This window comes from Meles meles, chromosome 8 (genome assembly GCF_922984935.1).
Source record: "Meles meles chromosome 8, mMelMel3.1 paternal haplotype, whole genome shotgun sequence".
Taxonomy (NCBI): Eukaryota; Metazoa; Chordata; class Mammalia; order Carnivora; family Mustelidae; genus Meles; species Meles meles.
In genome coordinates this window covers 105,486,176-105,509,711 of record NC_060073.1, presented here as the reverse complement: position 1 = coordinate 105,509,711, position 23,536 = coordinate 105,486,176, and the positions used below count along the sequence as shown (strand labels likewise).

General features: G+C 43.3%; 2 protein-coding genes across 2 annotated transcripts in view; both read left to right on the top strand.

Annotated features, from left to right (window-relative positions):
• Positions 1-3,842, top strand: part of UBE4A (ubiquitination factor E4A) — a 41,051-nt gene extending 37,209 nt beyond the window's left edge. The window contains exon 20 of the mRNA XM_046015189.1: positions 873-3,842. Coding sequence (XP_045871145.1) covers positions 873-1,002 — 130 coding nt within the window. The 3' untranslated portion in view covers positions 1,003-3,842. The remainder of the gene's footprint in view (positions 1-872) is intronic.
• A 2,012-nt stretch (positions 3,843-5,854) lies between these two features.
• Positions 5,855-12,864, top strand: ATP5MG (ATP synthase membrane subunit g). Its single transcript, XM_046015206.1, has 3 exons — positions 5,855-6,007; positions 11,245-11,405; positions 12,662-12,864. Exons 1-3 carry the CDS (start codon positions 5,956-5,958, stop codon positions 12,758-12,760), a joined length of 312 nt encoding a protein of 103 aa, XP_045871162.1. The 5' UTR covers positions 5,855-5,955; the 3' UTR covers positions 12,761-12,864.
• Positions 12,865-23,536: the final 10,672 nt, after the last annotated feature.

The window sequence follows — 23,536 nt, the reverse complement described above, 5'->3', positions numbered from 1 at the left end:
CTTGTTTTAATTGTGTTTAAGGTATAAAAATATGAGAAGTTTGTTTTGTGTAAGTCCGGTGTATGCTGTAGCCATCGTGCATAGGTTAAGCCAGCTTCTGCTGCTGTCTCACTCAGCCACGGTGGCTGCGAGTCCAGCTGGGGCCTGCTGCATTAGGTTGACATGGGTACTGAGAAGCTCTTCCTATTTAAAAGGAAGTTCTATATATAAGTTGACCCAAATTTAAGGGAATACGATTTTTTAAACATTGCAAAAGGGGATTTTCTACTTTGTGGTATTTGGTATTAAGCATTCACTACACGCATAATGCTGTAGTAGGCGGTCTGTCTTTTCCAAAATGTCAGTGCGAATTTATATTTTATTGCAGCTTCAGGATACAGGTAGAAGATAGAATCAGCTCTTGAAGTATACTGTAAACCCCCTTAACCTGTGAGGAAGCCATAATCTGCGTTTACTTGTGCAGCAGTCAGCTAACTAAATCAGGTGTCATTCTCCAGAGCTTTATCCCCTAACACCTTAGACTGTTTCGAGAGCCTGTCAGTAACACTACCAGCAGCTCTGTACGCTGACGTGAGTGTGCACGCTCTCTGCCATAGGAAAATCCAACCAAGTATGATCGGAATAGCAATGTGAAAATCAAGTTTGTTAAGGAACAGAGAGACAAAGTAGCAAAATAATCTGCAGAAACCCAGGAACCTCCTGAATCACTTTCTCTCGTCTCCTTCTTTCTAACCTGAAGTCAGCGCCTGACTCAGACTTACAGCACGTCTGGCTTCATTCTCAGAGGGAAATGGGCCCGCTTTTCTAGCTCGGGCTTTGGTGGTTCGAACTTACAGAAATAACTACTTTCCCTTTCTCTCTCTCTGTCCCAGTGACCAAACCGATCCCTTTAACCGTAGTCCCCTCACCATGGACCAGATCCGGCCAAACACAGAACTAAAAGAAAAAATCCAACGGTGGCTCGCAGAGAGGAAGCAACAACAAAAGGAGCAACTTGAATAAATACTGTGAACTAAACAAACCAAAAACAACCAACCCCCAGAATGTAGATAAACAATTGTTTGTGGTTTCTCTCTTTTTGGTTCCGTTCCTCTTTCTTTCTTTCTTTCTTTCTTTTTTTAACTAGAGAACTGCTCTTGCTGAAATTATGACAATTTAGATTTATTCCTAAGAATTTTACAATGCTCTCCTGGCTTGCAGGAAATTATGCTGATTATAGCAGCACCAAGGTTAGAAATGATCACTCATTTGTACCCTTTGTTCTCTCTTCCTACTCTTCATTCTTTTCCTTTTTTAAGTTATATTAACTTCAACTATTAAACCTTCCTGCCACCTTACTGTTGCTCTGTCAAGAACTGCTCAAATACCTTTGGTGAGCCCAGCTTTTAAGTATATGATGTCACATATTTTGGTGACAGCTGACACCATCAGAAAGTCCTGTGTCATCAAGGTATTTACTGGTCTTCATGACCTGGATGTCGGCCCTTTTCTTGTTACAATTCTGCTATATTAAAGAATAACCTTTTACACAAAAGCAGATACCTTGATTTGTTTGAGTGGGCTTTTGAATAGATGAGATTTTCAAAAAGGAATCTTAATGCAGTTTCTGTTGGTAGTATTTAATTTTGCATTATCTCCTCACTCCGAGATCCAGTGGAGGACAAACATTCTCCCCTAGGGTTGTCATCACCACAAAAAACTTAGCTTCGTAATATTTTTAGGATTGGTAAGACAAACGTGAATATTTGATAATTCAGAAAATTCTGAGGTGAAAGAAAAAAGGCTGTTAGGCCCTCTTTATCTTATGGAAATCTGTTGCCACAAGGACTAGGCTTGAGTGGAAAAGTTAGGGAACAAATATTGTAACCATGAAAGATGTCATTTTGAGACACTTATCAACAGTATGTTTCAGTATATATAGACACCATGTGCATTTTTATATTGGTCTAGTATAAACTGAGTACAACTTTATATTGTCTCTTCCATGGTAAGATGTATTATGCATTGTGTGGCCATGTTTACTGCCACACTCTAGACAAAATTCTGAGACTCTAACATGTATATAGTTAATGTTTGTTTGGGCTTGTGACCTAACTTCCAAGAGCTGCGTCTAACTCAGCCTTAGGTCATCAATTAATAAAGTAGGAATTTGAGCACAACCTTGTCCACAGCCGTTTTAAATACCCACATGACCCTCTGGAATTAGTAGGCAGATGGGCCCCACTTTTGCAAGTTGAGCTGTGCTCCCTACTCAGTTGCACAGCTTACTAAATGCTAAGTGAGGCACATTCCCCTATGGATTATGTCGCTATCCCTGTAAGCCTAAAGATATCATAAGTGACAAGGGAAGTAAAAGGATCTAGAAACAGGGGTCACTGTTTCATTTTTAACCATGGCCTCTTTCAAGTAAGATGGTAGTTTTAGGATATCCTGGCACGAGTTGCTATAAGCAGTCCTTAATGTGCTTTTGGTGGCATCACTTGGAGAACCTCACATCAGAGGGCATCCCACACTAGGTATAAAGTAGATGTTGCCTATTGCTGTGCTTATAAATGAAAAAGGAGTCGAGGATTCTTAGAAATGCCGGAATGTAAGATACTAATTCAGTGTGCACCTGGGCCTTTAAGGCTTGGGTTACCAGGATTTGTTTATTTTCTGAAAATGAGCTTCATTTTATATTTATTATCCTCCTTTTCTGAGAATGAACTGTGTATAAAATAAGCTTCTGTCTACTTATCTTCCAAACCCAATCTAATGGGATGTTTTCTTTTTATTTTTTTAAAGTGGGGAAAAGACCAGAGTTTTATAGGAGGAAATTGGAGGAAAAATGGGCACAAAACCTCAGAAGGCAGCTGTTCCCAGCAGCTTTCTAGTTAACAACCTCTATGCTGCCTCTTGTATCTGTGTCTGTATTCTACTTCTATGGTCTTCAGATTGTAAGCCTTTCCTGGCAAGCTTTTTTTTTTTTTCCCCCTGAAACTTTTTATGAATGGCTACGGCACCATTAATGCTGCTGAGTATCTTTAAACTCATCACAAAGGCAAGTGTATAGCTTAAGGCCACTGTTGGTAAGGAAACCAAGTGTCCTCTGTGCCTTTTTTTCTTTCCTTGAAGTAATTTAAGAACATCCCAAAAATGAGACTGAAAAATTACCATCTTGGTGTACACCATGGTGTATATATGCGCTTGGAAGCTTAAAGAGATGTTTTGTTATCTGGAACTCAGAAACAGCTCTAAATCTATTAGAGCAGACGTTCTGATATACCCAGTTTTATGTGTTGGCTTTGCTGGAGTATGATAGGAAAATGAAGAGTCTTGATCAGCTCTGGTATTGCTTACCAAGAGGGTGGTAACTCAACTTGGAAAATTATTTAAGTAGGCTTTATCAAACAATCTTGGTTTGTTGTTTTTTGTTTTTTGGGTTTTTTTAGTATAGTTTGTAATGGATATGTAAAAACAAACATTAAAGGTTTTTTAATGGTGCAGGTGAAGGTCCCAGTTGCTATTTGGTATCCCAGTCTACAAAATCTTCATTACTTTATTTGATGCTGGTTGCTAAGCAGCCATTGCCCAGAGCATAAGTCTACTGGGTGCCTTTACAAGCCAGAGAGGCTGGTGCTGCACTGTTGGTGTCAGGTGAGGAAATAATGCACATGCTCTGACTGCTCCACAGGAAAACCTAGACCAAAAAAGTACAGAATAAAACAACAAAAAGGTCGATTGAAATAAAATTTGATCAACATAACTATTTTGAAACATTCCAGGAAGGTTACTTCTTGTCAAACTTGCCTGGGGGTGTTTGTTCAAAGCTTGTATTTAATAAATGAACACCTGACTTACAACCTTTGTTATCACTTCCTTCATTACAGTATGAAAAGCTAGTGGCAGTTTCTCGGAAATTTGAGAGGACTCTGACCTTCACTTCTCTTTAAGGTGGTATCAAATGTGCGTCACCCGGCTGAGCTAACCTCCCTTACCAGGCTTCTGGACCCACGAGTTACGCAGAAGAGCGTTTGGGCATATTTTTTCCTCATCGGTTCACATCCAGCTTCGCTTTTCTTTATCTGGCCTAAACCCCAGGTCTTTCATTTTAATCATTCACTATCACATTCCTTGTCTTGCCCCTAGTTTCTATACCCTTGCCCTGTGAGACCTCCGCTTAGATTGACCCAGTCATTCCTCTCTGTTCCAGTATCCAAGCTGTAGATCACTGTTGGAGAAAAATGACACAATCTTTAGAGTGCTGTGACCACAAATCAGTGGTTGCTAACACTGCCCAACAACTCTGTGTCCAGAAACTCAGCACCAATCCAAACTTTAACCTTTTCCACCAATGTTTCTGACCTTCACTGAAGATCTTGCCTTCCACTTAACTAGAAAGATACATACTTCAGAATTTACACTTTCAGATTTCTCTCCCATCATCCCATCTGTGAAGAGGTCCCACAGTTCCAAGGCTAATCCCCCCAATCTTTCTTGTCTCTTCAGATATTTTATCAATCCTCCTTCTCTATCTTCAGCGTCCACCTTAAGTCCCACATCCTTACCTGGTCTTATTGAGTGGAGGAAGACACAGAGAGAGAAGGAAAGAATCTTAAGCAGGCACCATGCCCAGGCTGAGCCCAGTGCAGGGCCCAACGGGGGCTCATGGCACAACTCTGAGATCATAACCTGAGGTGAAATCAAGTCAGATGCCTAAGGACTGACCCACACAAGCACCCCTTATTTGGTATTCCAACTTACAGTCCTTTATAGACATACTCTGGCTTCTATCCTAATTTTCTGAAACTGCTGTAGCTAATATTTCCATATTGGTAAATTAACTTTCCCAGCCTTAATTTGACTTCTCTGGAGCACTTGGCAGCTGAATCATAGCCATTGAAGCGATGCTCTTGGCTCCTTGATACCACCCCTAATTTTTCTTTCCACCTGACTATCTCATCAATCAGATTTGCTCAGGCTTCTCCAGGGTACATTACTTATAATCATGCTTCTCACATCAAATGCCACTTCCCTAGATAAATCTATTCTCGCAGTCATATTAAAGTTCAACCCTGTAGTACAGAGCTGTTCTGTTATACGTCTTCTCTAGAAATCTTTCCAGATCACCACCACTCCTAACCGCATTCGCCTCTTACCTGTTTACACTGCAATCTTGTCAGATCCCAACTCTGCCCCTCACTAGCTATGTGGCCATTTATCAATCCCGGTCTTAAATGGGGGACACTGCCTAACGCAGGCTGTCTTAAATTCCAAAAGGCCTGGCATACTGGAGGCCCTCCCTCAGTAGATGTTTTGTTGCTCCCATCCCCATAGTTCCTTGCGACTCACTACGGAATTAGAGGGACTGGACTCCGATCCCGATACGAAATGAAGGGGAGATCGGGATTAGGAAAGATCCGCTGAAGAAAAGCAAAGGACTGAATCACATGACAGGTTATGTGGCGCTGGCTCTGCCCATAACTCTCCACATGTTTGGGCTGTCTGCCTTTATAAGACGATCGTCCTGGCCTAGGAAAACCTTACAGACGCCTTCCAGGCCTAACTTCCCACGTTTTCTCAGAAAATCGCCAACACCTGACGCACACCGGAGCGGGCCCGCGCCAAGGCCGGCACGGGAGGCCCACAGCGCATGCGCCCGCCCTCCGCGGGCCGGCCTTCCGGGCCTCTGTGAGCGGCTGCCCCAGGAGATGCCTGTTCCTCCGCCGAAGCCCACCGCTCTCCACGTGTTCTCTGACCTCACCTTTTCATCTTCCCTTTATCCTCCGCGGCTGAAGAGAATAATGTGGCTAGCTAGATTCCGGAAAGGTAACAGGACACCTAAATACTTTGGACCGGCGCGGAAAGAGGAGACCTGACCTTGGAAGCGGAACGGGGTCCTGCGGCGGGTCCTTCCGGGGGGGGGGGGTGACATTCAGCGGCCGTCCGGGGCGACGGACCTTCCAGCTTGGAACTATGGCCCAGTTTGTCCGTAACCTCGCGGAGAAGGCTCCGGCGCTGGTGAACGGTGAGCGCGGCGGCGGACTGCCGGGGCAGGAGGGTCTGAGGGGACGACGCGGGCGGTGGCGCCTCGAGGGCCCCGCGGAGGCCGAGGCGGGACGGCCGGTGTGGGGGCTCGGGGGGAGAGCAGGGGCCAGGCTGCGACCCTTCTAGTCTTTTCGTCCGCCTGGCCTGCAGTTGGGGTTCTCAGTACACTCAAGAAGTTCGGAATTCTAACCGGTACAGTGAAGGAGGGGAGAGCTGTGTGGGAAGGCTGGAGTCGCCCTCCACTGCCGCCATGACGCCCCCTTAAATGTCGAAGCGTGGGGATATGGAGGGTAGGGCCCTGCGGCCGAACGAGGGAAAGGGAGGGCAGAGGCAGGTGAAAGTACAGTAAATTCGGCCGCACCAGGTTGTCTGGTTCTCAAATAGGGTATCTGGAAGTCTACATAACGTTTTTAGGGGTAGGCATGCTTTTGAACGTCGACTTTGCCTTCTGTCCTGGCCAGATTATGAAATGCTTCTTTAATCTAATGGAAATTTTAGATGGAATTGGACTTTGTGGACGAGTATCCCTGCTCCCACAAACATAGAAAAGAGGTGTATGAACGGTAATCTTTATCATTCTAGCGTTCATATTCATGGAGCTTTTCAGTTTGAAAAAAACCGATGTCTTATTGGCAGACCGCTGTACTTGAGAAAGACCCTGAATAGTCAACAACCCTGAGAAGTAGCCTCTTCTGTCAGGAAATACCGCAGTTGTCTGCTGGGTGGCAAGCGCTTCCATTTTATTTCCAGAGTGAGATGAAATAAAATGAGGGGAGCGTCTTCTCTGGAGTGCTGTATTCTAGTGAGTGGCTGAAGAACATATCTCTAGATAGCTTTCACTCAAATTTGATCTGAAATGACAATGGAAAGAATTTTCTGAATATATGTGGTATTTTTGAACCTATTTTACTGTGATCGATTTATCTTCTTCCTTTGCTCCCATCAGCAGCCAGTGGATTATTGAAGGCCTTAGGGTGCCAAATACAATAATGCTTGAGCCTCTCCTCCTACACAACCCCACAGTCGACTAATTTACACATTTTCCTAAAGAGCTTAAGTTTGCAGTGTTACTAAGATCATCACAGTACCTGTTTTGATAGAGCTCTACACTTTTTTACATGAATAAAAAGAGGCTTCATCCTTTAGACTTTTGTGGGTGATTTGAAGCAACATTTTTTTTTAAGTTTCAGGTGAATTTTTTTTCCCCTGGGGCATGGCATTCACATTTTTCAGGTGGCGGGATTGCAAACTAATGTAGTAATAAAATGCAAAAGAAGAATAATACCAAAAGGAAATTTTATTAAGAAACAAACTCTTTCCTATATTATTGTAATTAAAGGTAACAGTTGTTCTTCCAGAAGTACTCAGAAAGAATTACTCAGCTGGGGCCAGGCTGTTAAACGTGAAATATATTTTGCTTTGTAACATAATTCAGTGTATTAAATGTGAATGTTAAATGTCTAATAAGGGGCTCCTGGGTGGCTCAGTGGTTAAGCCTCTGCCTTCGACTCAGGTCTTGATCTAAGGGTCCTGGGATCCAGCCCTGCATCCGGCCCTGCTCAGCGGGGAGCCTGCTTCCTCCTCTCTTTGCCTGCCTCTCTGCCTACTTGTGATCTCTCTCCCTCTGTCAAATAAATAAAATCTTTAAAAAAAAAAAAAAAGTCTATTAAAAATTGGGACACCCGGCTAGCTCAGTCAGTGGAGCCTGCAACTCTTGATTTTGGGTTGCGGGTTCAAGCTCCGCCTAGAGATTACTTAAAAATCAATTCTTTTGGGGCGCCTAGGTGGTTCAGTGGGTTAAAGCCTCTGCCTTCAGCTCAGATCATGATCTCAGGGTCCTGGGATGGAGCCCTGCATCAGGCTTTCTGCTTAGCAGGAAACCTGCTTCCCTTCCTCTCTCTCTCTGCCTGCTTGTGATCTCTCTCTCTCAGATAAATAAATAAAACCTTTTAAAAAAAAAATCAATTCTTAAAAAAAAAAAAAATTACTAACCGGGTGCCTGGGTGGCTCAGTCAGTTAGGAATCTGCCTGCTTCTCCCTCTTCCTCTACATGTTGCTCCCGTGCTTGTGCACTCTCCCCCCCCATGCACTTTCTGTATCAAATAAATAAATCTTTAAAAAAGGGGGGGGGGGCACCTGGGTGGCTCAGTAGTTAAGGGCCTGCCGTAGGCTCAGGTCATGATCCCGGGGTCCTGGGATCGAGTCCCATACTAAGCTCCCTGCTTGGCGGGGAGCCTGCTCTCTCCGTCTACCCCTGCTTGTGTTCCCTCTCTGGCTGTCTCTCTCTCTCTCTCTCTGTCAAACAAATACATACATACATACATACATACATACATAATCTTATCTTTTAAAAAACTGACTATAGGAGCATCTGGGTGGCTCAGTCTGTAGAGCATGACTCTCAATCTCTGTGTCGTGATTTCGAGCCTCATGTTCGGCACAGAATTTATTTTTTTATATATAGAGAGAGAGTTTATGTTAAAAAAAATTACTGACTGTATCTGCTGATTCACCTGGGGGCACAAAGAAGCTAACAGAAATGAGTAACTTTATCATCAGTCTTCCCCAAAGAAGTCATAAGAGTTTAATTTTTTTTCATGGTTACTAAACTTGAGACGTTATTGAGATTTTACCAGTCTTTCCATTAATCTCTTCGTGTTCCAGGAGCCCATCCAGGTTCCACATCGTATTGAGTTGTTAATCTCCCTAGTTTCCTCTGCTGTGTAACACTTTGATGACAGTTTTTCTTACTTTCCACGACTTTAACGGTTTTTGGGTTTTTTGTTTTTTTTTTTTTTTAAGTATTTTTGTAGATACCTATCTAGGTGTCCTATAAAGATGTTCTCCAACCTGGATTTGTCTGGTATTTTTCTCATGATTAGTCTGGAGCCGTGGGTTTTGAGAAAGAATATTACAGAAGTGAAGTGCTATAATCACATATCAGGATGCACGTGATACCCGTGTAACATCACTGGTGAAATAGTTTTCATCATTTGGTTATGGTGGTGTTGCTAGGTTTCTCACTGTAAAGTTACTCTTTTTTTTCCCTTCCCATAATCTGTTCCCTAGAAGCAAGTAACTAAGTCTTCTCAGTGGTGTGTGCTGAGGGGGCGGGGAGCAGCTGCCAACAGCAGGGATCCCATCTCCTGTAGGAAGGAGTATTTACATATAATTAAGTGGAATTCTATGAGAACGATTTGTTCTTCCTTGTGTGTTTATTCAGTCATGTATGGACTCATGTACATTTATTTCCTCCTTCTTACCTCCAATAGTATGTTTCTTTGTTCAAATTGTTGTAGTCTTGGCCATTGAGAACCCTTTCAGGTTGGCACCTCTGTCCCATTGAGTACCCCCTTTCTTGTACTACAAAATCCTTCAAAGTCATGTTACATTTTCCCTGCCCAGCCTTAGAATCAGCCATTTCTCCAAGGAGTCCTAGTTTCTTTTGTTGGACAACATACTTTGAAACTAAGATCTAGGCAATGAATATTTCTTGCTACTAGACTGCTAGAAGGTCATCGCTTCTAGGGCCTCTTAAGGGTGTGTGTGTGTCTATGGTAACCCATGTGTATGTATGCATATACGTGGTTTCTGTATCTATCCATCTGTATATATATTGAACTACACGTGAGTTCATATGAATGTCTCCAACTCTAATCCATTTCTTGTCTGTTTGTAACTTTCCTACAGTGAGAAAACTGGCTCCCATCATCCACCATTCATTTACTTACGTTTTATTCATCCCTTGTACATATATAAAGCAGTTTGAAACTTTTTAACCTGTACTTCCTGAAAAACAAATTTACCAACTAAAGTATATTGCTTATGTACAGAGTACTGTTTCTTTTTTTAAAAGGATGAAATATCTGTGTTGAAGATAACTATAAAGATAATTACACAAAATTTTGTACTCTGTGATAGACACCGCCCCCCGCCCCCCCCCCCCCGTTTTGTGTGTGATAGCCCCATCTTCCAGGCACTGTCAGTTCTATGTAGAACTTGTGTCTCCTTAAAGATTTACCCATGGGGGCGCCTGGGTGGCTCAGTGGGTTAAAGCCTCTGCCTTCGGCTCAGGTCATGATCCCAGGGTCCTGGGATCAAGTCCCTCATTGGGATCAAGTCCCTCATTAGGCTCCTTGCTCATCAGGGAACCTGCTTCTCCATCTCCCTCTTCTGCTCCCTCTGCTTGTGCTCTCTTACTGTCAAATAAATAAATAAAATCTTTTTTTAAAAATTTTTTTTAAATGCCCTTCTCTTGCTGAAATCACTACCATAATCTTACATCTACTTGGGTTATTAAGAATTTTTTTTGGGGGGGCGCCTGGGTGGCTCAGTGGGTAAAGCTTCTGCCTTCAGCTCAGGTCATGATCCCAGGATCCTGGGATCTAGCCCCGCATTGGGCTCTCTGCTCTCAGCAGGGAGCGTGCTTCCCCCTCTCTCTCTCTGCCTGCCTCTCTTCCTACTTCTGCTTACTTGTGATCTCTGTCTGTCAAATAAATAAACAAAATCTTTAAAAAAAAAAAAAATTTTTTTTTTCTCTGAAATAGAAACTACCTTGAGGAATTTCACCAGAGTAATTTGAGTTTGGCTGCTCTGAACAATACATGTAGGTTTTATTTTTATTATTTGTACTGTTTTGAAGGAGGAACAGCTGGGCTTTTGTTAAGGAAATATTTAATTCACATATTGATGAGGATACCAAAAATGGGCACTAATTGGTATAATTCCATCTGGATTTGTAGCCAACATTTTGACAAGTTTTAATCTTAAGGATGCTGTTCTGTCTAGCTCCTTCCCTCCCCTTCCACACTTTTTCCCTCCAAATTTTCTGCGCTCTCTACCAAGAAAATACGGCTACATTGCTGCTGTTTCCTTGCTTCTGAATCCAACTTCTCATAACTTTACAGTTAACCAGATTTGCCATTTGTAAATGAAGTAACCGTACTAGCTGGCCACTAGTGAAGTCCTGACATAATTGAATTGCTTACAGCTTCCTGCCTGATTGAACTTCCCTGTGACACAGGTGTTCTGCATCTTTAAAAGCCTCTTGTTACCAGGGAGCAGCTTTGACTTTTTCACACCGGGTGCACATTTGGTACAAGCAGTGAATGAATGTGATGCATGAATAAATATTTGTGTCCAGCCCACACATCTGCTTCTTTCGGTCTCTTGTGAGTTCATCCTGGTTTTTTGTTTTGTTTTGTTTTTGTTTTCCAGCTGCTGTGACTTACTCGAAGCCTCGATTGGCCACATTTTGGCACTATGCCAAAGTTGAGCTGGTTCCTCCAACCCCTGCTGAGATCCCTACAGCTATTCAGAGCTTGAAAAAAATAGTCAAGAGTGCTCAAACTGGTAGCTTCAAACAGCTCACAGTTAAGGTAACTATGGGCTAAATGAAAACGTATGTGCATAACTAAAAATGTCTTCTCTTGGGATTTTTCTGATTGTTTTGATTAATATACGTATTTTCCAGTGAGACTAAAACCTACATAATGAAAAATAATCTCTTTCTTGACTGCTGAGAAAGATACTTACCTTTCTAATGTTGTCATCTGGGTTGAAATAATTCAGCTATTATATGTCTTTGTTTCCTGTTAGTCTTATAACAAAGAAAGGAGCATTTTTTTCTGGGCAATTTTTTTCCCTCTCCTATTTTGGTTAGTATACTAAAATAGGATGGCTTACTTTGCTGATTTTGTACTTTTTTTCATCTGTAGGCCTGGAAATACTCCCGATTTAGCCAAAAGATCTCTTGGACTATCAGGCAGCTAACACTTACATGAAGATAAAAATATCAAAACCTAGCAAGCATATCATGTAATATGAAGGGTTACTGAATTGCATTAAGATAAAATCTAAAGACTGTTAAGAACTGGAACTTGGATTTTATGTTTGCTTGCTTGAGCCAAACAACTAAATTATTTCTGGCTTTAGAATCTACATCCTGGAAAATACAGTTGTTTTTCAGACCTCCAGTATTTCTGGTCTAGTTTGAAGGGGAAAATTAAAATTCACATCTAGGTGCTAAAAGGAAAGACCGGGTTTTGTTGTAGAGGAGTACTTTCTTCAACTGGAATTTCAAGATCCTTAGTTGCACTTGCATGCAGCATGCTTTTTCAGGGCAGTAAAACACTGATCTGTGAAACTGAGTCATTACTGAATACTTGGATAGAATTAAACCAAATAATAAATGAAGAAAGGGGAAGATGGAGCTCTTCATCTGTCAACGAATTCTCTTTGGCCAGACAGAAATGTCTGTTCAGAGACTTACCTTCCTATGGCCATCCTTTCATATGAATGCCCTGTCTAAATGTGTCAGCTATTTCCAGGATGTGGGTTGTTCTAGGGCTCATAAAGTGTCTCATAAACTAATAATGAAAGGGTTAAGTCAGTTCAGGTCTTTAAAGAATGCTTTGAAAGAATTTATAAGCTCTGGACTACTTACCTTCCATAATTGAAAATTCAAGTGTCTCAGCAGTTGAACAAAGTTAACATCAGTAAACCTTGACTTTGGCTAAAACTGCTCTCTAAATGAATAGCATCCTTATATTCTCTGTTACTTGATCCTGGAGAAGAGTACTATTAAATACGTAAGAAAAAGAATGTACATTAAAATTTGTGCTGCTTTTTTCAGGAAGCTCTGCTGAATGGTTTGGTGGCCACCGAGGTGTGGATGTGGTTTTATGTCGGCGAGATCATAGGCAAGCGTGGCATCATTGGCTATAATGTTTGAAGACCAATCTTTAACATCTGTTTATATGTGGCTTATTATTTGAGGGTTCTTGGACCATGTGTGATCAGACTGGTACTTGAATAAAAAAAGATAATGTGTCAAAATCAGTGTTTTCTCTGTCAGACACTACATGGAAGGATTACAGTTTTTCTTGATAATAAGATGGATTGTCTTGCTTTAATACATTAATATAGCTCTAAGGGCATGTCTTTTGCTTAGTCTAAAATCAGAAAGGATATAAGTGAATATGCCAACCTGGTAAATACACTTATGAGGATAACATTCTAACTTGAAGGTTTGAAATAATGATAAATTTATTTTATTTCCAGAATAGTCAGGGAAAAGGTCTTGGGAAAACTAGGACTTGCTACAATAAGAAAAATAGTAATACCACGTGCCATAGTAATACAGTTAAATCATGTCCATAATATAAAGAATAAAATTTGGATGGTTTCTCTTTGCTACAGAGATTTTTTTTTTTTTTTAAGATTTTATTTATTTATTTGACAGAGACACAGCAAGAGAGGGAACATAAGCAGGGAGAGTGGGAGAGGGAGAAATAGGCTTCCTGCAGAGCAGGGACCCCGATGCGGGGCTCCATCCCAGGACCCTGGGATTATGACCTGAGCTGAAGGCAGACGCTTAACGACTGAGCCACCCAGGCGCCCCAGAGATAGACCTTGTGATAACACTTGCATTTATAAATGTTAGAGTACTTCGTGGTATTCTTTTTTTTTTTTTAAGTGCATTCATAAAGGCAACACTTTTTTTTTTTAGAAGATTTTTTTTTTTTTTAAGATTTTATTTATTTATTTGACAGACAAGTAGAGAGGCAGGCAGGCAGAGAGGAGGAAGCAGGCTCCCTCCCTGAGCGGACTCTGGGATCATGACCTGAGCCGAAGGCAGAGGCTTTAACCCACTGAGCCACCCAGGCACCCACTTCGTGGTATTCTAAGTAAGTATCTTTATACCATCTTTAACACCAGGACAGAGCTACTGAGAGCCACCACCTCCTTTTTAAATCTAATTTTGATGTGTGTTAAATTATTAATCTGTTCAGTTCATGATTTTTAGAACCTATCTTAAATAAAATACCCTATGGATATTTATATAGTTAAAAATTTAGTGTTCTCCGTTCTGAATAGTACATTATGCCCTAAAATAAATACAAATGCTTGCTATCTATCTTCTTGAGCTGTTATTATTGAGGATGTAGGAGAGACTTAATCATTCATTGGCTTTTCTGGGGATTTTACCATCTTTGAATGGTTTATTGGTACATTTCTAAATCCATTGTAACTCCTGTAGCCAATGCAAGACATGCATTACCAGCTGACGGCCAAAAGCTAACTGCATACTGGAAAAGCATCATGGCTCACAGTACAGTATTAATCCTTTAGCAGTGCTGAACATTCATCCAGTCAGTCCCCAATTTATCCACTTAGAAAACACTGCTTTAGCTTAATCAAGGGAGGTTTTCCTAAGTGATCAGCAGGAAAGTCTCCACAGCAGCTGCTGCTTTTTTTTTTTTTTTTTTTTAAGATTTTTATTTATTTGACAGAGATACAAGTAGGCAGAGAGGCAGGCAGAGAGAGTGAGAGGGAAGCAGGCTCCCTGCCGAGCAGAGAGCCCGATGCGGGACTCGATCCCAGGACCCTGAGATCATGACCTGAGCCGAAGGCAGCGGCTTAAACCACTGAGCCACCCAGGCGCCCAGCTGCTGCTTTTCTGAAATGAAGTCACACCTAACTTACTGCTTCTTGCAGTAATCACAGGTGGTCAAAACTGAAACTACCTCTTCAAAAGACATTCGGTAACTTAAAATATGCATAGCAAAAGACTGAACATTACTACTACAGTCCTAGTAATCTTCAGGAGTTTCTCTCATACAATGAGAATTAAATCTAAAGGTATGAGATGAGCTAGCATTAATAACCTACAAGGCCTAGTTGATTCATGACATGTAATTTTTTGGTAACCATCTGGTCACCCCCAGAAAGTCCTCAAAATAAACGTTTACTACTCACTCCACTGCAACTTCCTCCTCTGCCATCCAGCACATCTCCAGTGTGTGGTGGTTAATAGTGCACGTACAGTATTTTCTTAAGTTAAAGTAGCAGGCTCCTTAAAGTGGCAACTTCACCTCACTAGCCAGTTACCTTTTGCCCTCCTGAACCCCAAAAGTCTTCTCTCCTAGTGAAGAACCATTGAGGCTGGCTTTCACTGAATTTGTGGGTGCTGAGTCATTGGCAGACAACTTCAGCATCCCTCAGATACTTATTGCATAACTCCTAAATCCAGGCACTATGCTAGAGAGTAGAGACAGACGTTCATGGACAAGACTGAATGTTACCTGTTTCAGTGTTCAGTGAGACAGGTAATTAAGCGTGCAGTTACAATGTGAAAAGTGCTGTAATGAGGGAAGTGGAAGGTGTGCTTGAAAGACCCTGACCCAAACTTGGGAAGGGGGTTCAAAGGAGGCTGTCTGAGGAACCAGTATCAAAAGTGAATCAGAAGAGTAAGAGCTGGGGTGCCTGGGTGGCTCAGTGGGTGAAGCCTCTGCCTTCAGCTCAGGTCATGATCTCAGGGTCCTGGGAGCGAGCCTTCCTCCTGTCTCTACCTGCCTCTGCCTACTTGTGATCTCTCTCTCTCTGTCAAATAAAATCTTAAAAAAAAAAAAGTAAGAGCCAAGAATGGAACCTGGTACACTGGGCAGGTAGAACAGCCTGTGTAAAGGCTAATAAGTCAGGGGTGCCTCGTTTGCTCGGTCGTTACCCCTCTGCCTTATGGCTCAGGTCATGATCCCAGGGTCCTGCTTTTGAGCTCCTTGCTGAGCAAGGAGCTTGCCTCTCTCTGCCTCTACGGCTCCCCCTGCTTGTGCTCTTGCTGTCTATCAAATAAAATCTTAAAAAAAAAAAACTATCAAGTCAGAAGAAATCGGACACATTGGAGGTTGTGAAAGAACATCCATCTGGCAGAATCTCCAGGTAGAAGTAGTGAATGTTAAGTTCGGAGAATGGGGACCAGATCATGAAGTGCCTTTTATGCCATACCAGGGATTGGGCTATCGTAAGGCCAGTGCATGGAAAACCACAGAAAGAGGGGCACCTGGGTGGCTCAGTGGGTTAAGCCGCTGCCTTCAGCTCAGGTCATGATCTCAGGGTCCTGGGATCGAGTCCCGCATCGGGCTCTCTGCTCAGCAGCGAGCCTGCTTCCCTCTCTCTCTCTCTGCCTGACTCTCTGTCTACTTGTAATTTCTCTCTGTCAAATAAATAAATAAATAAAATCTTTAAAAAAAAAAAAAACCACAGAAAGATTTTGACAAGGCACAATTTCTGCCCTCCGTTTGTCTGGTCTAACAGCAGCAGGCAATTTCAATTCCAGGTAACAGAAGCCAAGACAAACCTGCACCGGGTGCATCTGAGAGCACAGGTGCCCCCCTGCCCTTTGCTCACTATGTAGAAACCCAGACATTCTTAGCACAAGGTGACAAAGAGGGGAGAGGACAGCTGCTCAAGTTCAAGCCTATTACTCATGTATGTCAGCAACTGTGGTCTAAAGGTAGGATTTCTGAGGAAACAGCCATGTAAAAAAGTTTCTCCACATGAATGTCAATAAATACCAGAGCCTTCAGGTCATGATCCCAGGGTTCTGGGATTGAGCCTGTCACAGGGCTCCCTGCTCAATGGGGAACCTGCTGCTCCCTTTCCCTCTGCCCATCCCCCTGCTTGAGCTTCTTTCTCTCTCAAATAAAATCTAAAAATAAATATTAGCCCCTTTTTATGAGGGATCATGAATGTGAAACTGTCCACACTGCACACTTAATTCTTTGTTCTATGCACCTCACGCTCTCCTTGGATAACAGTTTCTCCTTTCTTTTCCACTCCTTCCTTACATTCCTAAGTTTCTTCTGCTCTGATTTCTAAGGACAGCTCAGTGCAATTTACTTCCATCATATTCGTACAGCATTTCACATCTTCAAACCATGTACACTAAACTTACTTTGTCCTTGACTTTCCCCTGAGTTATGCGGCATCAATGACACACCCATTTGACAGGCATTCAACAGAAACATTAAATGACTTGGCTAGGACCCCAGGAGTACTAAGTGGCACCCCAAACTGGGCCCAGGTAATGACCCCATGTTGTCAGTCTATGCCCCAACTTCATGCCTGACCACCTTGGAGACCTCCCTGTGCGGCATTTCCACAGTTCTATTCTGTATTACTGTTCTGTCTGTTCTCAGGCTTATTTGCCCTACTACCAAGCTACTTAAGCTTTATTGTCCCATCAGGTGTCATCCCACCTAATCTTAGATAAAGTGATATCCAGCTTTGTGAGACTTAGTATTTCCTAAGTAGTACAGTTTTTACTTCTACCAGAAATGAACCTGTCCGGTTGTGATCACTCAAGGTAATTACAGCAGCAGTTCCACCAGAGCCCCTTAGCAGGAACTCACCGACCTGTGAACCTACCACGACAAAACATTGCCACGAAGGCCCTTGACGATCTGCCTGTAGCTTTGCTTTCATCTCATGCTGCTACCAGCTTCTGCTTCAGCCACGCAATTTCTAACCAGTCCCCATAAAAGCCAGCTTTTAATCACATGATTGATCGACTGTCCCTAATGGTTGCAGCTCATCAGTCACCAAATCATTATTTCATTTTTTTAAGATTTTATTTATTTGAGAGAGAGCACACACATTAGCGGGGGGCGGGGTATGGCAGAGGGAGAAAATCTTCAAGCAGACTCCCCACTGAAAGCAGAGCCCCACTCCCTGTCAGGGCTCTATCTCACGACCCCCCCAAACCATGACCTGAGCCAAAACCAAGAGCACTTTACCAACTGAGCCACCCAGGCACCCCATTCTTTATTTCTTGACAGTTTTTTTTCTCCCTGCTCACTGTCATTCTACAGAACTACTTACATCTTAATAATTGGCAGTTTCAACATAAACGTGGATCAGTAGCTTTCAAAGTGTGGTCCCTGGGGGCGCCTGGGTGGCTCAGTGGGTTAAAGCCTCTGCCTTCTGCGCAGGTCATGATCCCAGGGTCCTGGGATCGAGCCCCACGTCGGGCTTTCTGCTCAGCAGGGAGCCTGCTTCCCTTCCTCTCTCTGCCTGCCTCTCTATCTACTTATGATCTCTGTCTGTCAAATAAATAAATAAAATCTTTAAAAAAAAAAAAAAAGTGTGGTCCCTGGACCACAGCAGCAGCAACATCACTAGGAAACTTAGAAATGAAAATTCTCAGGCTCAGGGGCGCCTGGGTGGCTCAGTCGTTAAGCGTCTGCCTTCGGCTCAGGTCATGATCCCAGGATCCTGGGATTGAGCCGCACTTTGGTCTCCATGCTCCACAGGAAGCCTGCTTTCCCTCTTCCACTCCCCGTGCTTGTGTTCCTGCTCTGGCTCGCTCTGTCTCTGTCAAATAAATAAAATCTTAAAAAAAAAAAAAAAAAAAATCTCAGACTCATACCTAGAAACTCGGGGGGTAGGATATCTGTGTTTTAATTGGCTCTTTGTATAATTCTGACCCAGGCGCTAGAGTTTGAAAACCACTGACACAAATGATCCAACAAACTAGCCTCTTGGTTCCTGTTAAAGTCCATTGATTAGACCTTTCCCCTTCCTTGGGCACTCATTCCCAAGTCATTACCAGTCTTTTCAACCACTCCATAGTTTGAATTTCATGCATCCCTCTCTCTGACTGCCTATGTCTTGCCAGCCCATTTCCCCTCATACATTAATTTGGAATCACTGTGACTGCCAATAAATGGATGCTACCATCTCCCTCACCATACTGATGTCCTTCTTTCCTTCCTCACCCACCTTACATATATTCCATGGTCAGTCATGATCACTCCCGTGAATATACCCCCAACATCCTTGCCTCTCACTCCCTTTGTTGTGCTCATTTGCCAAACCACATCCTCGGCTGAGATAACGTGCTCTGCACTTGCACTGGTGTAGCTGGAGAAAACAACAAAGTTTGGCTGGTCTCACTGTAAGAATAGAAACTCCTTTACAGAACCTTAAGAAAGCATTTAATATTACCTGACAAGCATACTTTATTTCTTCGACTCATGATTATTTCTGTGCACAGATGACCTACCCTCCTATTTCACTAAGAAAATTGAAGCAATTGGAGAACTTCCATTGACTCCCACAATATCATCTACTCACTACTGTCTGCACTCATGTGTATGATCACTCTTGCCTATACTGGGTTGCTCATGCTCTTTATTTTATTTTCAAATAATCTGCATACCCCACGTGGGGCTCAAACTCACAACTCCAAGATCACAACTCACACACTCTATGGACTGAGCCAACTAGTCACCCCCTCATTCTTTTTTTTTTTTTAAGTATTTTATTTATTTGACAGAAATCACAACTAGGCAGAGAGAGGAGGAAGCAGGCTCCCTGCAGAGCAGAGAGCCCAATGTGGGGCTCAACCTCAGGACCCTGGGATCATGACCTGAGTCGAAGGCAGAGGCTTTAACCCACTGAGCTACCCAGGCGCCCCTCATTCTCCTTTTTAAAGCCATTCCGTCTACTTTATGTCTTTGTGATTTCTCCCTTTTCCTACATCATTAATTTTCTTCAGTACTCTGTTGTTCCTAAAGTGTGCACACATGCTATTACCTAGCCCATCTTTTACTAAACCAGCTCCCTTTTGCAGTAAAACACCTCAAAAGTTACCAATACTCGGGGCACCAGGGTGGTGGTCAGTTAAGCATCCAACTCTTGGTTTTGGCTCAGGTTGCGATCTCAGGGTTGTGAGATCGAGCCCCAAGTTGGACCCCACATCAGACTGAATGGCAGAGTCTTCTTGGGATTCTCTCCCTCCCCCTCTGGCCCTCTCCTCTCCTCTCTCTCAAATAAGTAAACAAAATCTTAAAAAATAATAATAATAATAGCGGCACCTGGGTGGCTCAGTGGGTTGGGCCTCTGCCTTCAGCTCAGGTCATGATCTGGGGTCCTGGGATCGAGCCCCACATAGGGCTCTCTGCTCGACGGGGAGCCTGCTTCCCCCTCTCTCTCTCTGCCTGCCTCTCTGCCTACTTGTGATCTCGGTCAAATAAATAAATAAATAAATTCTTTTTTTTTTTTTAATAGAAATAAAATAAATTTTTTTTTTTAAAGTTACCAATATGAGCCTGGGGGACTCAGTCATTAAGCATCTGCCTTCAGCTTAGGTCACGATCCGGGGATCCTGGGATCAAGCCCCACATCCCTGCTCAGCAGGAAGCCTGCTTCTCCCTCTCCCTCTCCCACTCCCCCTGCTTGTATTCCTTCTCTCCCTGTCTCTGTCTCTGTCAAATAAATAAGTAAAATCTTTTTTAAAAAGATTAAAAGTTAGGAATATTCACTTACTGTCTCCAGCTCCCATTCTCTCTTGAACAAACTCTGGTCAGGTGCTCATTCCTACCACTTCGCTGGAACCACTCTCCTTACACAAGAAATGCAAGAGTCCATTCTCAATCCTCATTTTACGGGAACTTTTCCACAGCGTTTGACTCCCCTGAACATCTCTTCCCGTTTGCTGCGCCTTACCACCCGCTGGACTTCCCCAGCTTTCCTGCGGCCTTCCTTCTGCCTTCCTTCTGCCTTCCTGTTCTTCACTTCTCAGATTCCTCTTCCAGTTCCTCCTTCCTCCGGCTTCGGTATCTTTGGAATATCACAGATAAGGCTCAGTCCTTCCTTTCCCAGTATTCATTCCATGGATGATCTCATTCTGTGTGGTTTTAAGTAACTTCTACGCACCGATGACTCTCAAATTTATCTCTAAGGTCCTACCTCTCCCTGGAACTCTAAACATAGATGCAACTGCCCCTTTGATATCTCCACAACCTTCACTTCTTTTTTTTTTTTCCTTAATATTTTATTTATTTATTTGAGAGAGAGACAGAGAGTTAGAGATCATGAGCAGGGGGGAAGGGTAGAGGGAGAAGCAGACTCCCCAGTGAGCAGGGAGCCTGATGAGGGGCTCGACCTGAGCCAAAGGCAGAAGAGGCTTCACAGACTGAACCACCCGGGCACCGCTCCTGCACTCCTTTAATCAACATCTCAGACTTAACATGACCAAAATCCAACTCTTGATTTTCTTCCCCACCAGAAACCCATTCCACAGTTTTCTCCCTCTCAGCCATTGGCAACTCCATCCTTCCAGTTGCTCAAGCTAAAAACCTTTGGAGTCATCCTCGACTACTAGTCTCATATCTAAATCAATCCATCAAGAAGTCCTGCTGGTTCTACCTTCAAAATATATCCGGAATCTGAACCTTTTTTTTTAACCAACTCCCTTGCTAACCCCAAGGCACTACCATCTCTCACCAGGATTGCTGGAATGATCTCTGGACTGGCCTCCTGCTTCCAAGCTTGCCCGTCTATAGGCTATTCTTCAAGCCGTTCATAGCAATCCCATCAAAATGTAAGTCAGACCATGTCAGTCCGCTGCACAGAACCCTTCAGTGGCTCTCACCTCACTCAAATTCAAAGCTAGAATCTTTACAGTAGACTACAAGGCCCAACAAGATCTGGCTTTCTATTTCGTATCTGACCTCCTCACCTTACCGCACTCTAGCCCTCCCCTTCTCTCCTGCTTCCTGGGTTTCCTTCCTCTCCTTCAACCCCACCCACCTCAGCCCTGGCCAGCCCCTAGGCTTGAACTGCTCCTCCTGGACTCATCCCCAGGGCTGGTTCCTCCCTTCTTTCAGGGTTTTCACTTGGGCTTCCCCAACCACCCTAATTATCATTCTAAGAAACCTCTCTCCAAATACTTATTTTTTCAACACCACCCCCCTGCCCACCCCAGTTTCCCAAAATCAACTTCTAACATTTTGTGTGATTTACTGATTTATGACGTTTCTTGTTTAATTGTTTTACCTTACTAAAATAAATGCAAGGCCCCCAAAGGCAGAAATTTTTTAAATCTGTTTTTTGGGATGACTGGGTGGCTCAGTTAAGCACCTGCCTTCAGCTCGGGTCATGATCCCAGGGTCCTTGGATGGATCCCTGCTAGATCCAGCCCTGCCTAGGTCTCCTTGCTCAGCGGGAAGCCTGCTTCTCCCTCTGCAGGCTGCTCCTGCTCTGGCTCCCGGGGCATGGGCATGGGCATGGACATGGGCATGAGCGTGCGCACTCTCTCTCTCTCTGACAAATAAATGAATAAAATCTTTTTAAAAAAATAGATGTTTTGTTCACTGATATATTCCAAGCTCCAAGCACATAGAAGTCACTCAGTACAGATGTGATGAATAAACCGCCTGTCAGTGACTCTATGCCTTTCCAAACTGCTCTTCCCTCCGCCTTTACCCTGGCTCTATGGACCCAGCACATCCCTGTTCCACCTGGAGAAGTCTCCGGATTTTCCCAGGCTGCTTCCTTTTGCCCTCCTGTTGGGCCTCTTCTAACACCTCTCATTGTACTCTAATGATACATTTACATTTGTTTCTTTCCCTTACTAAACTGTCAGCTTTTTAAGGAAGGTACAAGATCTACCTCACCTTGGTAACCCTAGCCTATCATACCATCTCTCTGGCTTGTATAGAGTAGGTTTTCAAACAATGAAACAGCAAACTGTCCCTACCGTGTTTGGTACGGTGTTGACAACGCAGCAGAGTTTGGTGGCAGTTTGCCACAAAGGGAGATGCAGGCCTGGGGGACTCGTTTCCTGGAGGCCTGCAGGCTGGGCTGCCGGAGAGGGAGAGCTGATGCCCGCTGAGTCACTCCCGCAGCTCAGCCTCTCACTCTGAAGCAGAGATGGGGATCCCTGATTAACAGCCCTTTCCTGTACAAGGTGAGAGTGCAGACCTGCCTCCGCATAAGGCCTAGGAGAGAAGAATGAGCCCGTGGGCAGCAGATCTTTTCAAGAAGACCTCGCTTGAAATCTGAAAATCCCAGAAATTCCTAAGGAACTGACCATCTTAACTCCTGTCTTTGCCAAGCCTGCATTTCAGGATTTATATCCTTAGCAGAACGGAAAGAAGCACAGCATATGCAGGCTTGTAACCCCACATTTTTACTCCATGGATTTACACATGCAAAGATGGGTTCTTATAAGAATTACATGTTGGGGGGCACTTGGGTGGCTCAGTGGGACCTGCTTTCAGCTCAGGTCATGATCCCAGGGTCCTGGGATCGAGCCCCACATCTGGCTCTCTGCTCAGCGAGGAGCCTGCTTCCCTTCCTCTCTGGCTGCCTCTCTGCCTACCTGTGATCTCTCTCTGTCAAATAAATCAATAAAATCTTAAAAAAAAAAAAAAAAGAATTACATGTTGGATCCTTACACAAAGTAGGAAAGGTGATCTTTAGAAGCTCTGAGTTTTAACGCATTCCAGTATTGTCAGATCCAAAAGCAATTAAAACACTGTCATGCGGTTTTGAATTATAGCCTGCTTGTTAAAATACCTATTGTTTTCCCTAAGGACAGCCTGCATTTTTACCTTGATGTCATCACACTCCGGGTCTCAGGGGGGTAGGGAACTTAATAGAACAAGTGAATAAATATAGTTCTGAGATAACAGTGAGTTCTAAGGTGATGATAGGAAATTAGTTCCCAATTTTAATGACCTTCAGGTGGAGGAAAGGAATGAAAGCCACGTAAGCCCAGGATTGGTTAAACAAACAAGTGATATCAGCCAAATACATGTTAAGTCAGAAGTGGTGTTTTGATCATCCCTGCTTGAACTTGGACCCTGTGAGGGTTTTGTCTGCCTTGACTATGCTAGTAGAAAGACTTTATTACGTGATGCCCATGTTACTACGACATGGG

What these genes read in the sequence shown, in the direction of transcription:
- ATP5MG (XM_046015206.1), top strand. Translation starts at nt 5,956, where the DNA reads ATGGCCCAGTTTGTCCGTAACCTCGCGGAGAAGGCTCCGGCGCTGGTG. An exon ending in GGCTCCGGCGCTGGTGAACG is followed by an intron (nt 6,008 to 11,244) that starts GTGAGCGCGGCG and finishes TTTGTTTTCCAG; the next exon opens with CTGCTGTGACTTACTCGAAG. An exon ending in TCAAACAGCTCACAGTTAAG is followed by an intron (nt 11,406 to 12,661) that starts GTAACTATGGGC and finishes TGCTTTTTTCAG; the next exon opens with GAAGCTCTGCTGAATGGTTT.